Raw genomic sequence first — 17752 nt, 5'->3', positions numbered from 1 at the left:
AGATGTGATTTTTATATCCAAGGCTGGCCTCTATTGTTCCTAGTGTGATACAATGCAGTCATGGGCGCACATTCAGAACATCAGTTGTCAACATTTTGTACATTTATCACAGCACACAACAATAGCGTCAAAATGTAATTCAACCAAATGATGGATTAAACGGCGACATATGCAGATGAACGCATCTAAATACAGTCTATCCTGATCCTATATTGGCGTATTTATCCAACGTCTCAAGAATCTTTGCAAAGCCTTTACCGATTTAATGAATGATGGCCTAGGTGTATATACTGTTTACGATCATAAGCGGACCTTCATGATTCCACGATTTTGTCAGTGAAAAGCGGCATATTCAAAATCACTTTGAGAACAATATCTGCTATAACCCCGATGGTCTCTGAGCGCTGTAATATTGATATGATTTCTGAACTTAAAATAACGTTTTACCGGGTCTTTACCTGACCTGCATTCAGAATAATTGCCCGAAAAATATATAATTTACAACTGTGACCATAACACTCAAATTCAGGTACTTATAAGGGTCATGCTCTTTCGCGAGCGTCAGTAGCAATATTAAGTTAAATACGACGGGAACGTTTTTTGGTTTCACCTACTACCTGTGCTATTTCAGCCCGCTTGGGTTGTGTTGGAATCTTGATATAATGTTGCGCTGCGATTTTGGGAAGTTGCTTTGCAGTTGACCGTAAATCCGCTTGACAAACACCTAATATTACAAGTATGTCAACCTTCCTTATACAGCTTGTTAACTGCATTCGCAAGTCTCGCCAGAACTGATATAGTTGAATTACAGTCGGCATGTTTTCATAAGGATGTCATTTGTATTACTGTCTTTACTTTAGGAGGATCAGAAACTGAAATCGCTTCAAACCTGGCTGCATTCCAGTGACTTATGTGTCTGTTTCCCAAATGAGACCATTTGTAACAACAGAGACAGGTTCGACGAAATTATAGCCTGCACGCGCGACAATATTCGCTCGGCAAAGCTAATTATGCACTTTGCTCTGTTAGCACATCTAGGATATGGTCGAGCTCCAAGGCCAACACGTAGCGCTAACAAATGCTATTTACAGTATTCATAATGGCGTGGCATCAAATCCAGTCATTCTGAACGTTTTGAATGGTTTATATAACTCTTCTATGGCTTTTCCGTCTCTGGGCTTAGAATGGGGTTTATAAATGGATCATTAGGATATCATTACATTCATACTGAAAGTATCTATCTAATTGTGGTCTTCATTATCACTGGTGGCGTATTCAGTGTCTTGATCAATAGATTCATTCACTGGCGACTCGGCTAACATCAACCGTTATAAATTTTTTTGCACAATATGAAATGTCACGTTGCCTTCCCGCGATTACGTAAGTCAAGAACAAAGGAACTGGTTAGAAGCCATGTATATATGTTATACTCTGCGGCTATAGTGGTCCTGTTCGTAATTATTACGAGAGTCCCGCTTTGTTGGGTGTCAAAAATCACATGTGGACGTTGAAAGCTTTGTTCAAGTACAAAGGACCCTTTTGACGTCGTAATCTCACCACGTTGACAGACGGCCGGAGCATTGTCTGCTAAGTTGAATAGAGCAGGGTAGAATCGATATCCAATCGATATCCATTTCAACCCGAACTTAACTGAGTACTTTAGACTAGAAATCCAAGTCATTGTGAAACATCGTGCTGAGAAGTTGTAGAATAACTCCGAGAAACCACTCGTGAATTGGCGGGAAAACTTAGGAAATCCTAAGGAAAGAAAAAGCTTCGTAAAGGTCAGTGAGTTATTTGCTTGATTGTTGCAGAATATGACGGCATTGTAATTGTAATTATGTGCAGTATGCATACTTCATTACTAGAATCATTAGTACGCAGAATTACCTTTGTAGTGTTTAATTTACATGCGTATTTGAGAAATGAGCTATGGTTATGTAAAGAATTATGTTGATTGCTAGATCGTAGTTAGAATTAATATTGTAATTCGCTATTTGGTTAATTCGTAGTAAACTAGTGCATTTATAATTTACTCATGTGATATTCTAGATCTTGCAACTGTTGAATTGAATTGTAACTTTGGAAAATGGTTGCAGTGTGTAAAAATAATTAATATGGATATTTGAATATTTGTGTACACTTGTGGGAGTGTAATGTACAGAGATGTGTCTGATTGCTGTACTACTGTTCAGTATAATGAGATTAAGAATATATATGTACGGATGTGACGCAATTTATTGATGTCTGTATGATACGTAGTTGATAGCGTGCTTTTATTACTACGTTGTTTACCATACAAGAGCGTATGGGTATTTCGATGTGCACGAATGCGTGACCGAAAAATGTAATAGCCTTTATCTGATGATTGATTGTTGGTTTTGTGTGAGACGAGATGGCTAAGGAAATATGCTAACGTCCTTGTGTTTTCACAGGAAGCTTTTAGGTGAAAGACTTCCGTTGTTGTTTAGTCCTGAATCTCTAGGAGAGAGACGGAGTAGAGACTAGTTGAGAAGTCGATTGTGAATAGAAGGCTAGTCGGAGAGCAGAGTCAAGGAGGAGGAGGAAAAGGAGTCGAGGAGGAGAAATTGGAGAAGGAGCAGTCAAGGAGAAGGAGTTATGAGGGAAGTCGGAAGGAGAGAAGGAATTGACAGGATAGGAGAGATGCAGATGAGTAGAAAACAAAGACAATTGGAAAAGCGATCTCACGCTATAAATCACAGGATTCAATAGGCTATCACTTTGTCGAGAGAAAGAAGAGTGATTGGGAAATTATTATCATTTGAATATTACATTGTATTAAACTGTTATTCCTTTGAATTTCACCTTTGTGTTCTCAATAATTTAACTGTCGACATTGCTGGCTGGAGGCTCAGAGCTTTACCTCTATCTGTCACTAATTTCTCTTCCTACAAAATCGAGCTTGGTGGGACTTCCATAGTGATTTAAATAATATATTGGGAGCACCCCACCCCAACCGTACCAAACGCCACATCAAATAATGACTTTTCATGTTTTATTATATTCGGCGACAAATTTGCGTCGTTGATCTTCCAATATAGTTCGTAAGTCAATTCATTTATCAAGTTCTTCCGGATACGTATTTGAAAAATCATACACCTTTTAAGTATCTTTGATAATTTTGTATAACGCTTTTAAGCGAACTAGTGATTTATTCTTTTCGGCAAGATTAGAAACTTTTCATTGGTTTGCTAGTAAGGTGTCAGCATTTTATATGCTCACAAATCATTTTAAAGTAATATGCGTAGCAATCTGTGAATGGTTCCACATTATAATATTGAATGAAATATTTCCGCTCTGGTTGTTTTTAGGAATTAGTATATTTAAGATCATAGGCACGCTACCGATTGCAAGCGTGAAGTTCTTACGGTCACGCGAATGCGTATAGTCCATGTCAATTCCAACGGTTTGATTACATTTCCAGATGACCACCCAGCGTGCCAAACGACAGAACAGAAGGCCTAGAAGTCATTCAAATTAATTACATCTCAAAGATGTATGTATGCCTTCTATTTGTAATTGACATTGACCTTACATTGTTACGAATGTATGTCTTAAGGTGTGTAAGAGAAAGAAACGAAATCAGCAACTTTAGTAGAATCAACAAATAATTTATTTCTTTAATTTACAAAGCGAAAGATTAAAAGGCACTTGTATTATTGTGAACTCAGTCCATAATAATCCTATAAAGAGTCCAAAAATAAAGAAATTCAAATAATTTTAACCGTGCTGATGTACCAATAGTCTTCAGGTTTCAGAATGATATAATCCAAACAAATAAAACACAAAAACCGGGTTACAATTTTTTCTTACATAAATTTACATAAAACAACAGATGTCGTTATGGCTCATCGATTTTTAGGTCAATAAAACTATTTCCAGCATCAGCAACTAGCTGAAATAAACTAGTTGAAACATAATACAATTAAATCTTTAAATCCTGTAGAAACAGCCGTGTAAAGTTTTGCAGACACAACGGTTTTTGTGTTTTATTTGTTTGTCTTGTCTATGTTTTGTATTTGCCTTTGAAAAAGACTCATTAAGTGTCGAAAGCGCTTAGGCTAGTTAGATACTAGTTTTGCACTGTTCGTTGTCAGTTTATATATATATATATATATATATATATATATATATATATATATATATATATATATATATATATATATATATATATATATATGCATAACACCAGGATATCTTTGGACGAGTTCTCAATAGTTCCAAAGAAGTGCTTTAGTCCAAATAAGAATGAGAGATTGGTTATTCAGTTTAATAATTTAAATAAATAATTCCTCTCAAATTATATCAGAATACAACTGCAAATTTCTGATCACAGATTCCCATAGACTAATATACAATAAGAATTAATAATTGTTTACCAATCATTTCTATATACAATTACCCATTTGACCAACAATGCAACAGATTGTTTTGGAAAACCGTAATTTTCGTTATAAAATCCACTCACTCTTAAGCTCTTATTTACTACCTAATATCATAGCAAAAGTTCACAAAAGTAAGGTAGGCACACTTTTCCATTCCCAACCCTCATCGATCGTGACAACAGGTATGCAAACATTCTATCAACAACCCTCATGAACGGACAAAAGTGAAGCACTCAATATATATATATATATATATATATATATATATATATATATATATATATATATATATATATATATATATATATATAACAATAGCTTGCATCTTCAAAGCATTAACTTGTCTCCGTCAGCCATTGTAGACATTAACCATTATGCAGAAAATAAACTGAGAATGAAGTGATGTTGAGAGAGACATGTTGATTTTCTGACGCAGGACACAAGATAGGAAACTATGTAAATCATTGTATCTTATGATGTGAAATTAGAGCCACCTTAATCAGCTCACAATAAAACAACTAAACTGGATCTTTCTCCAGTCCTATTATTTTTTAAAACTGCTTCAGACCCTTGCAGCATGGTATATCCCCAGAATCAAGATGTTGTATGAGGGAAGTCTTATTTTTGGTGACATTGGAGTAACAGCAAGAAATAGACAGTATGACCATTGTTAAAAGCATAGTTAGCACATAAGTAATTACCTGATTAGCCACTACAGCAAAGGCTTCACGTGCATTTAGTTACTACTCATTCACGTATACAAGAATATGTTCACCGTTTGAACTAAATGTATTACAATATGCAATATAGACATTCACCATTGAATAAAAATATTGCCGGATGGAATCATTCATGCATAAATGATCGCCTCATTATATCGCAACACCAAGCGATGTAAAGTTGCAATGTTATAAAGCACATTATAAAGAGAACCCGTTATGTCAATTTACAATGTTATTGAACACATTATAGAGCAATCACCAGTGAGTTCAAGCTACACTGTTATTAAAGCATTGCAATCTCAAAGATATTTTAACTTGATGTTCAATTACATGTCTTTGAGTCATGTTAACATGAGCATGTAGTCTTTAAATGTGCCATGCCCTTCTAGCATGCCATGGCTAACTTTTAATTAATACTTTAAACGTGCCACGCCCTTATAGCATGCCATGGCTAATTAATACTTTAAATGTGCCACGCCCTTATAGCGTGCCATGGATAATTAATACTTGAAATTGCCACGCCCTTATAGCGTGCAATGGCTAATTAAAACTTTAAATGTGACGCGCCCTTATAGCGTGCCATGGCTAATTAATACTTAAATGTGCCACGCCCTTCCAGTATGCCATGGCTAATTAATACTTTAAATGTGCCACTCCCTTATAGCGTGCCATGGCTAATTAATATTTTTCAGCCAATTCAGTAACTATAATATCGGTATTAATATTCACTGGTAGACATATTAGGATTCTTCTACCAGCATTTTGTATGAACTATATTAAAACTGATGATAAGATAACTACTTGCTCTTAATCCAGATCTCCTAGTTTACAAGTGAAAATCATAGGGAGTTGTATTATATATGAGGTGGAAAATGCACTCAGCTTTTTAATATTTTATGAGCATTGTAATAATTTTAGAAATGACGCAATTGTCGAGGAAATGTTGTAGTATTAGGAAAATCTAACACATCTTTCCTCGTACATGCTTTGCACACAAAAAAACTGCCCCTGTGAAAGGTTTATTTCCTGTTGCGAGCGCCCAGAATGGCAGAGAGCAAGAAGAATAAAAAAAAAACAATCGCTTTCAATCAGGCCAGGAGTTACGTATGTTGACGGTGACGGTAGAAAGTAGACAGCACAATCAAGTTCGAACACATTTGAGAGGTCACTAATCAACACTAATTAGATGATCTGAGACAAGAAAATGAGTCTTCATTTTAATTTACTATGAAGCATATGGTGTTCTAGTTATTATGACACATCCATGTGTAACAGAGGATTAATCCATAATTTGTATGTGTGTTCCTGTATTTGTGTGAGACAGACAGACAGACAGTAGACCATGATGTCAAAATGAGTATATAGGAAACAATTCATTGGTTGATTGTTAAAAGTCCACAATAAGCTCACTTATTTGTGATCGAAAAATATATATGCCAATTCTTTGCGAATACATAAGTATAATTTGCATATTGTTGTAGGGCAAGTGTTATGTTTTTTTCTTTTAAGCAAACCTCGATGAAGTACACTGTGACATTTGAGCACGATAGAAAAAAGGTATATTCCGTGAGATTGTAAGCACAAAAACTCTTCCAGACAAGACAAACAACGGGGAAAACGAGGTGGATTTCTATGAAGACTTAATCTCTATAAAAGTGTATATGCATTTCACTTCGTTGCCAAGTCATTTGATCTGCTTTTCAAAAGCATGTCTTGTTCCTAATTGATCTTGGTAATGGTCGGATGGTGTGAGGAAGGTGACGCAATAACAAAATCCCGTAGAAGCCGAATATTCACTAGGTATCTGATTTATATTTCATGCCAATTAAAGAGAACATATCGTCATGTAGGGTGAGTACAGTTTAATTTTTTTTAAAAGCTCCTATTTAAAGCTTTCAATGCAATAAATATATGAACCACACATTCAAACAATTAACCAACAGTTTATTGCTCCAAGTTATGTCTACCCAATGTGGAGTACTTCCGACGGAATCAGAGAGTAGATTCACCAGAACGTGGATACTGGAGATTGTGGAATGGTTCAGATTCCAATACAGTGACTACACCAAGTCGGATTGCTTTTTAACCATTTACCTCCCCTGGAATGTTTATTAGCATAAAAGAATCGACCAGATTATAACATAAATGGTCGTTTAGCTCGATGTAAACCATTGTTCAAATTATGTACCCATTGCCACTACTTTTGGAGTATTTATTTTGGCCCCTAAAAATAAAATAGGGTCCTGATGTCATTATAAACAAGGTTCCCATCTGTTCATACTTAATGGTTTTCTACATATATATTGCAGCTTTTTATTTTCCATAGCTGTCTCTGATCTTTTACAATATACTTATTTTGAAGACCACTGTCATAGATGAAATTGCTAACCTTTACAGCTGCTAAAGCTGATTGTAAAGGCTATCTATAAAATTGGCGACGATAATAGAACATTATTCTGATTTGCATTATATATATATATATATATATATATATATATATATATATATATATATATATATATATATACTCATTTATCTAACTGCAAAATTATCGGATATATTCTAACCATTCAATGAGAGTTTTAGAGATATCAAAGAACATACACGCACTCACACACATCCATCCATCCATCCATCCATCCATCCATACATACATACATACATAATGTCTACATAAAGATTGTCATGTATGTGTAGCTTAACTGTACAAGGTAGGTAAAATTGTGATCATCCGTACGCAAATTTAAACAAAATTCTCCTACGAAAAAAATCCGTGTCACCGAAGTTCTGAGTTATTAAAACTTACACGCACTTGTATATATGCATAAATCTAATTGTCCGATTATGAGGCCAGCATATAACAGAGTGATATTAATCAGACCCAATTACAACTGGGTGTTATCTCATACAATTACATTTTAGAAAGGTCAAAAGTAACAGAGAGGACTGAGTAAAAATCAGAATCGTTGGACCGAATCCTTTCTCGTACTACACATTTTGAGTGAAGAGAACGCCACAGCAATCACATTATGAATATCACAGTTGTGCATGAGGAGAGAGGAAAGTATTAATGACAGTTACAAGACGTTGGAGAACAATACATCAAATGCTGATTAGAAAATTAGCGTAGAATACACAAAATGTTGATTAGAAAATTAGTGTTGAATACATAATATATTGACAAGTATTCTGGAACATATATAGCATGAGAAAACTCGACAACAAACTTAAATAAATGACCAGTACAAGCTGCAACGCACGACCTATATACAAAGGTATACCGTATTGTGCAAAATTTGTTTCTATCAGATATATACAAAAAATTACCATCTTTCAATTCAACTCTCAAATCATTTCTCCCAACAGATAACATAGCCTTTGAAGGATGCAGATTAAAATAAATCTGAGACAAAACAAAAACTTTGCACAAGAAAGTAAGGGAAGATAAAGAATAAAGTAACTAGTTAGAACTACCTACTAGTGCTATTCATCACTTTAATAAGAAAACAAATGATTTAATTCTAAAATCAAATCAAAAGTGCCGAAAGGAAACAAAATTGGGACCATCTATCTGAGTGTATATTTACATCAATATGCGAGGACCATTTAATGGTACTAGAGGCAACTCTCAGTACTTTGATTTCGTCAATATTGAACATTACGTCAACCATTGTTTTCAACACCTCTTTTATCTTACGAGTAACGCTATAAATCTGAAAATAACAATTGCATGTAGTAACGTGTAAAAAGGACCATTCTTTATAGACTGACTTGAATTTAAGTATTAATCCAAGTAACAAGTAAAAAGGGGCCCTTATTTACAGAAATATTTGGATTTAATATTAATCAAAGTAAGTTTCACCTGGCCTGCGTTTAACTAACAAGATTCAAGTCTGAAATTAAAATTAAGCCAATGATCTGGTACATTTTGGGGGCAAACTATAACTTACAAATGACCAATCAAATGTCCTAAGTCTCGACCTGCCTTTATGTCTTATGCTAGTAACAATGTGGCCTCCTTTCAAATAAAATACACCGAACTTTCAGAATCAAAAGGAGGATGGTCAATGGCAGCATTCCAGAAAGAATATGAAAATTTTATGAGAAAAGGGCCGGTGACCTATATAATGAAAACACTGTAAATATGGTAAGAAAGATATTTTTGTCTCAAATTATTCAAATTCAATGAGATATTCTGGATATGACTGCGTGTCGCTGTAAATGACGTATTCGTCCATGCTCGGACTCGACGTAGAATCATACTTGATCCCTGTTGCGGGGTCAGTGGGTGGATATCTATCCATGCAACCCCGTGCCACTATGGTGGAGTTTCCAGTAAGAACTTTACACTGGTAAATGTATTTATGCAACTTTGCATCCTTCTTGGTGTAGTTATCATCACATCCATACTTTGATTGCGTTGAAAAGTAAACACCCATCCCATACCAAACTTTACCTGTTGAAGCAAAACAGACGATATTTTTAGCTAATGTATTTAATTTGTTATCGTGCTTGGCAGTGGCACTATTAAGTAGAAATTGTTCAATAGCAAGATATAATGCAAAAAGTTTTAGTATAAATAAATTGAAACATTTAACAACTGGATTTTATGAGATTAGGATAACAGTGTTACTTATGAAATAAGAATAAGACTTCCTGAGTCTGTAATAAAGATCAAAATAGAACCATTGAAATCAAAAATTTTTCTACCATTTTTCGTCTATCACTAAAACCTTTAATGGTGCGCTATTTTTAAAATTGCAATACTTTCATTTTTAGTCTTATTGTGAAAAAATGTTCTGCGAATCACGTTTATGACGTACTCAAAATAAGGAGTGGGGGAATGTTGTATTACAGATAAAAAATAGAGTGATCAAAGTATTGTTCATCAATCGGTGACTGTTATGTTTGTTGTAGCAATGGATCTGGTTATTATTTTGAACATTTTATATCAGATTTTCATCAAAGATTTCCTTTTAAAATCAGTTTTATTGACCTGAGTTTGCCCTACTTTGGCCTAATAAACAAATGCCGTGACATTTTTGAAGACTTCGTTTATTCTTTCTTAGATTCTGCATATTAGTAATTTATTCTCAAGTGTATAAATCCAAAATACTAAATCATTTCAGTCATCTCAAAGGTACCATGCTGCAGTAAGCACATGAGACAAACTGCATTTTGAAACATGAATGATGACAAAAACATTTAAACTTTTGAAATTTGCACAGTCTCATACTAGAAAAACGAGATTGATATCTATTTCCGTAATTTTTCCTGCATCATTCATTGTACACATATAAAATATCAACAACAGAAAATAGCTCTGTCAAAGTCCACATATAAAATATCAACAACAGAAAATAGCTCTGTCAAAGTCCACATATAAAATATCAACAACAGAAAATAGCTCTGTCAAAGTCCACATATAAAATATCAACAACAGAAAATAGCTCTGTCAAAGTCCATGTCTTATTTAGGCATGTGCGTGTAAGTGTCTGTGTGTGTGTAAGGAGTACTATGTAATAAAAAGGGAAAATCTGCCATTGAGGCAGCTCAGATCACAAAACTTAAAAATGCACAAGATGTCAAATTTTCTGAAATCGGATAATGGTTACTATGTTATGTACCGACATAGGATAATTAGAATACTTAATCTAACCTGTCCAAGACTGTGTATATTTTCATCCATTTGAATCATGTTATTTGGATTAGGTCATAAGGTGATATTCCAAATTAGAATATACCAAATTTATACACATGACTCATATTTCTGTTGAATATCAAATTTATTATCAGATAAAACTAGCTGTCCATATGAGATACAGAAATGTCGCCCTGATTATGGATATTGTTGCAAACTTAAATGTTTAAAGCTTTTCATTTTTCAATTTCGGAGGAACCGTTCCCTTGCTGTTTTAGACACATTAAAGTAATGTTACAAGATACATCAATTACGAAACATACCATAACTTTACATTTATATGTTCAGGCTGAGTCTGAGGCTTGCTAAATCTTGTTTGACAAAACTAAATACGACCCTCCAACGGCTTTTATTCTACTTTGGAAATCGCTTTTGTTTCCAAAAAATTACAAACAGTGTACATCTAATTTTCTTACCAAATGTTTGGCCAGCATAACTCCTGTTGAAACCATTCAGGTTAATTTTGTCCACATTATCCAGTGCCGTTCCGTGCCACAGTGTCATCTCCACTGATTGAGGATTCGGGTATTGATTCTGCATAAATCTCCTTTTCAACGCATATTGTTGGTAAATCGTTCGATTTTGGATACGTTTGATCTGAAGAAAGAGGCCTTTTCTAAATATGAGTCGGTGCTAATTAATTATGCAACAATCCCACCCACCCCGAACATATTCTGCTGTCTATGCAGCATATCCTGCAGGCGGGCAACGAGACTTCAAGAACCGTGGACATGAAACATTGCTTAATTAAACCTCTTATGGTCACATCCAGCTAATTTATTTTTGAGATACGGAAGCTAATTATTGTAGTAAAATAAACACCATATTTCGAGGACTTGAGGTCACTGAATGACTGAAAACAATTACCAGGAAACACCTACATAATGTTTTGGAAGATGCCTATGCGTGGTTAAAGTGTATGCGATAGGTGCTCTGAACTTAAAAACGTTTTCGTCAGGGCCGGCCTTAGGCCGATTGTACCCATTTGACCCAATCGGGCGCCGCGCTCACATTGGCCCCGCGCGCTTGTAACTTTAATATATATATATATATATATATATATATATATATATATATATATATATATATATATATATATATATATATATATATATATATATATATATATATATATATAAAGTAATTTTAAAGCTTTGAAAGAATTTCTTTCAATATCATATAGAACTTGCTTAAAAGTGTATTTCCCAATACCGTGCTCACGGGGGTCCCTGTCAAAATGATCCAAACTGGGCCCCGCTTTGCAAAGGCAGTAGCTGATTTTGGTGTTGATCATGGTTATCGCACAGGTTGTGCTGGATGTAAAAGGTGAGATCTCACCGGACTGCATTTTTATGGTGGACTCCTAAAAGGGTATTGTCCTCAAAACGAGACGTGCAGCATAATGATTTCATCATTTTAAAACTGTTCTCTTGGAAATCTGCTTCACATTATATAAGCGTGTCTTGCCGATCGCGCCAAGCAGGCTAATTTGTCTAAACTTTAATGTTACAGTCGACGGGATTAGAGATGGTGTATCTGCTCTAAGGCAATATACGTAACTAGTGGAAAAGGACCCAGATAACATACGCAGAGCTCCTACGTGAACTGTTCCATCCGTCAAGACATTTTTAGCAATTTTTAATATCATCGGATTCAAAAATAGGTATCGCAGGATAGCTTACTAAAATGCTGTGTAATGCATTTTCCAAGCCGAGTAGCAGTGCAAGTAATGTCACCTGTCAATAAAAATCGATCTATCGTAAATTCGATCACAAATTATATATCCGTCATTTGGTTTACTTTACAAGTGGAACTAACTTATTTCAATGATTAAAGGCAAGGGAAGAAAAATATGCAGATTACATACAAAAGATGGTCTAAAATGGTGCTGTTTTCCTTGTTTTATCAATCAAATACATCTTCTCCCGAGGGGCCCCGAGTGGCCGAGTGGTCTAAAGCGCTCTCCGTTACGGATCACTGCCATCTCACCTCTGTCTGCGTGGGTTCGAGTCTCGGATTCGGCTAATGTGGGTATGTGAGAAAGCTTGCCAGTAGCTTCTCGTGGGTCGGTGGTTCTTTCTGGGGTTTTCCCAGGTTCTTCCTCCACCATTAATACTGGCCGCCATGTATAGCCAATCGCGTGCTGAAAAATGGCGTTAAGCCCTACTACAACAACAACGACATCTTCTCCCGACGAAACGGGACCACAAAAGAAGGTGAATCGATCGTAATCTATTAAGTTTGGTACCGTGCTTCTGTAACTTGGCAATTCAATTATAATTAACTCTTTTTGCATTTCCCCATAATTTTCACCATTTTCTTAAATGCTCGACCAATTTTATTACGAGTAGATCTCTTTAAACCCCCGGTAGCGGGCCCCGAGTGGCCGAGTGGTCTAGAGAAAGCGCTCATCGTTATGAATCGCTGCCATCTCACCTCTGTCTGCGTGGGTTCGAGTCTCGGCTCGGTCATTGTGGGTACGTGAGAAAGCTTGTCAGTAGCTTCTCGTTGATCGGTGGTTCTTTCCGAGGTTTCCCGGGTTCTTCCTCCACCATATATACTGGCAGCCATGCATAGCTTATCTTGTGCTGAAAAATGAAATTAAACCCTACAACAAGAACAACAACAACAACAACAACAACAACAAGAACAACAACAACCCCGGTAGTAGGGCGCAAATGGTCGAGGAAAGATAATCCTTTAAGGATGGAAAACATATTTACCTTGCGATTTCATTTCGCCAACGAATTGGATGTTAACTATATCTATGCGCCGGTTTCATAAAACCGATTTCTTTTACTGTATCGTGAATTCATGTTTCTTGAAAATTAAGTCGTACAACGTGTATAAAATATTTCTCCATTCCTGATTACTGTAGAGGAATGTCTTAAAATTTAAAACAAATCCAGAAGCAAGTAAGATTTTCATGTGTACCCATGTACTATATATTAGACTTTTCTCAGGTAATTTCGTTTTCATATGAAACACTCAATATACTTATTTGCAATTAATTTTAAAATTCGCGTTGAGTCGAGTTTACTCTGAAAAAGTAACAAGCATAAGTAGACATGGCTATGAATATTTTCTCCGTGTTGACTTTAAGATTAAATTGAGCAAATGCTTTTCTTGATCCTAAATTATAGTTTTATCTATCTTAGTGAGGTTCAGGTGAAAGGTTTATATAAACTCAAAATTTTGCTTATTGTATATAGAATAATAGCCATGATTATGTATCCATATGTATCCGAAAATGTAAGTATTCATGACACAGATATAAACATATAAAAACACCGTGGTTAATGTTGAGCAGTACCCAGAATTCTCTGAGTCATCCATTGAGTTGCTTTGTTTCATGCTGTCATTATGGGTAGAAAGAATAGTAAGTGCTGTAACATTTTTATATACTCATTGTCGCGAGGTTGTTGACAATCATTTGAGCGCTTATTTATGAACATTAATATTTGAATTACCAAGCCTTTATTCTCTGAGGTGTAATGCGACACGCATTGTGTATGAATGGCTTAATGTATAAATTAATAGAGAAAACACGAACGACAAACTTGTTATCAAAATATTTATCCTATGTCAATTATATCTTCAAATCATTTTCTGATAGCTAAACAAGAAATGCAATCATCACAGGAATGGACCGTATTGATTCTATCGGTGTTTATCGATGTCGGTGTCTCAGTGACGAACTGAACTACCTACCTTTCGTTTTTGGTGCCGTCAAGTGCAAGTATATCGCTAATTAAAAGGATTATGATTGATGGATTTGCATACATGTTCACAATTCATTGACCGCTTTTATACTGTTCTAATTACGGTGGATTTTCGCGCACTGATTTTTTTTATAGAGACAGATAATATTATTATTATTATCTGTAAATGCGAGATTCTTTACAACTTTACGCAGAATAGGGACAATGATAATGAAGCAAATACAAACTTTTGCGTCAGATATAAAATACAAATTAAGAAATAGGAAAACTGATTTATGGTTATAAAAAAAAGTATACGAATACTATTTAATACTAGGTTTCTTTCTGCATTTGAATCTGTTTTTATTTGTGTGGACAGGATAATTAACTGCATTTCACAAGCACAAGTAAAAGCTTGATCATGGACAGAACGTGTCCTTTGACATTGTTAATTTGCTTCATGCATCCTTCACATAAGGTGACACACTTTTATGACGAATACAGGTAAATATATTCAATGAAATAAATATTATGGATGAAAGTTGTTTATTCTTTTCCTTTATCTCTAATAGCTTAATCTGCCCCTAATAATTAAGGACTGAAAAGAGTGATGTTTGTTTTGCATTTGTAATACTAGTACCAACATGTGGGGTCACTTCTACCCCACCCCATTTCCCCCCCCCCCCCCCCCGCCCCCCTCGCTCTCTCTCTCTCTCTCTCTCTCTCTCTCTCTCTCTCTCAACGATAATCCTCTGGTGTGAGAAAATGTACAACATTAAGTTTTGGACCAGCTTTGCTCAAGGTGCAAGATGTAGTAAGTTAAATGAACCGAATCGATTGAGTGCACATATATCTATTAGCCCAGAAATTCTCGTTTAGTTGATCAGTAAGGATTTTAAAATTTAAAGGGGTTATCTCGTATTACGGATGCATTTTATTTTTCAAAAATCTTCGTAACTCCCTGAGGTTGAATGATATTTAACAGAGTGTTTCGTGCTAACATTGAGGACATTTTGGCTTTCTTACTCTTATAACAACTCTGTTGTTTTGTGTGAAAACTGAATTTAAGTTGTTTTTTTTTTTTAACAACTGCCACAAATTACTGCATACGGTGTGTAATATACAACACTTTAAACGATTGGTACACTATTTTATCTATCTAACGTGAAAGTGTATCATATTAGAAATCTGTTTTTCACGCTCTTATATCGAAAAGTAATAAATTTTGTATTGTATTAGAATTGATTTTACGTCAATTTGTGAATACAATCACCAGTATAAGTTTTATTCTCGAGTTAGGGGTTCGTGTCTATTACGTTTGCATTTCAATGTTTGGGAGATTTGTCTACTGAGCTACACATAATGATTTACATCTCAGAAAGTCACACTGAACTTTGACTGAATATCAAGTTGAAATTAATATAATTGCCTTCAACGGTGTGTGTAACGAACTCTGTAAGTATTACAACCCGTATTCGGAGCTTCGTGTTCTTTTTGCAATTTGTCTACAAGATCAAAGAATTATTGAACCCTGTGGAAAGATGCCTTGATCCACATGGATTCAATTTATTTACCCCTTTCACATGAAATGGACTATACATTATTACATACATATTCCTGCCATGAATGGGTCATAAAATTTTCGCAGTTTTGTGGAAACATATTTATTGTATGTCAGTGTTCGCTGTCAGGATAATGTGACTGGGTGGGACATGATGCTTCATGTCTGCGGCACGATGCACCAGTGCTATCACTATAAACTGCCACATTGCAGACATCGTAGCGATATGACACATACACATACACGTTCTCCCCTCCTCTCGTCTTGAAGTAAGAGTAATTTCGGCCTAAACTCTACATGCTACAATATGAATTTACATGATAAACATAAGCCCAGTACATTGAATCTCCTATGTCATCCGAGTTTTTAAAGAGTATGGACGAATTTGTGACTATTGTGACAAAGACATATTTGTGACAATTATGACATAGACGTTTTGTGACTATTATGACAGACCGAGTTTAAATGTATCGGGAGTATAATTTACTTCCTCGTGGTAATTGATGCGCATATTAACAAAATTGTACTTTCGTGTGTTCATGCAAAAACCTTCAAATATTTTTTTTTAAATTACATTTTAAACTCGAGCCGAAACGCCAGGTATGTGCTTATACTTCTGATAATTTTAACCTGTTTTACATATTGGTTGCTTAAAATAAGTATGTTTGCGATAATATATTAACTCTTCGATCTGTGAAACATAGTCAATGACAGTCTTCCCTGCTTTTACCAGAAGAAGTTTGTCAATCTATAGAAATAAGTTGCTATTCGGTTCTTTACATATATGACATAAATTCTTTGCGCAAAAAGTAAAGATTAATTGCTAATATCTCGAGCCGTTCCTTTACTGTTCCTTATCAAGCGTATTAGTCAGAACATGTACTCGTTTTCATTGCCGGCAAAAGATCATGGTTTCACTAGATTCAATCGTGTATGCTTTCGTCTTTCGTTTTCCATAGGCACAGTATTCTTTTGCAGCACTTTGTATAGTACAAGAATACATTTAAATCTCCTCTTCATGTATAAGTCATAATTTTATAGCTTGAGAATTAGATTTTTGTCTGAATGACCCGATACATGAAAGAAAGGACAGCTCCTTGCTTCTTGCATGTCATTTAGAATTTAGATGAAGTTTGCCATCTTTACTATGATACAAAATATTGGATGGTAAATGCCAGATTGTCTGATCTACATACAATATTCTGAATCAGATTTTATCTTAATTCTTAATAGGGTTTTTAAGACTGCGTACTCTCTTTGCTAAGGTAAATGATACAATAGAAGTTTTAAGACATCGTGCTCTCTTTTCTAACGTAAATGACCCACTAGGATTTTAACGACTGCGTGTGACCTTTCCTATGGTAAATGATATTTGATAGTGGATAGCGGGTTAATCACTGCCCAATCAAATCAATCAAAAATTTCGACGAATGTTCACAAATATTTGCAGTGATTTATTTCTTTAAAAATCACTTTGCATTCTTTTCATGCATTTGTCTGTGTTGAATGTAGATATGCTTCCCATTTGAACGTCCTTCATTTTGTATGTATATGTATGCAGTGTGATAAGTGTTTGAATCTACTTTCTTTTCCCTTCTTGTATATGCTACATGTGTAACCTGTTCATTATTTTGTTTCTTGAATAAGTCATGTTTATGTTT

At 35.0% G+C, this 17752-nt stretch overlaps 1 protein-coding gene across 1 annotated transcript in view; it reads right to left on the bottom strand.

Moving 5' to 3' along the window:
* Positions 1-3611: 3611 nt before the first annotated feature.
* Positions 3612-17752, bottom strand: part of LOC149785142 (protein mono-ADP-ribosyltransferase PARP14-like) — an 89039-nt gene continuing 74898 nt past the window's right edge. Inside the window, exons 25-26 of the mRNA XM_089978906.1 lie at positions 11246-11426; positions 3612-9584 (exon numbers count right to left, since the gene is read on the bottom strand). Coding sequence (XP_089835032.1) covers positions 9301-9584; positions 11246-11426 — 465 coding nt within the window. The 3' untranslated portion in view covers positions 3612-9300. The remainder of the gene's footprint in view (positions 9585-11245; positions 11427-17752) is intronic.

The sequence above is a fragment of the Sinohyriopsis cumingii genome, chromosome 13, assembly GCF_028554795.1.
Source record: "Sinohyriopsis cumingii isolate HCF-2022 chromosome 13, ASM2855479v2, whole genome shotgun sequence".
NCBI classification, from domain to species: domain Eukaryota; kingdom Metazoa; phylum Mollusca; class Bivalvia; order Unionida; family Unionidae; genus Sinohyriopsis; species Sinohyriopsis cumingii.
The sequence above is the reverse complement of the archived record's forward strand: the minus strand, read 5'-3'. Positions and strand labels throughout refer to the sequence as shown.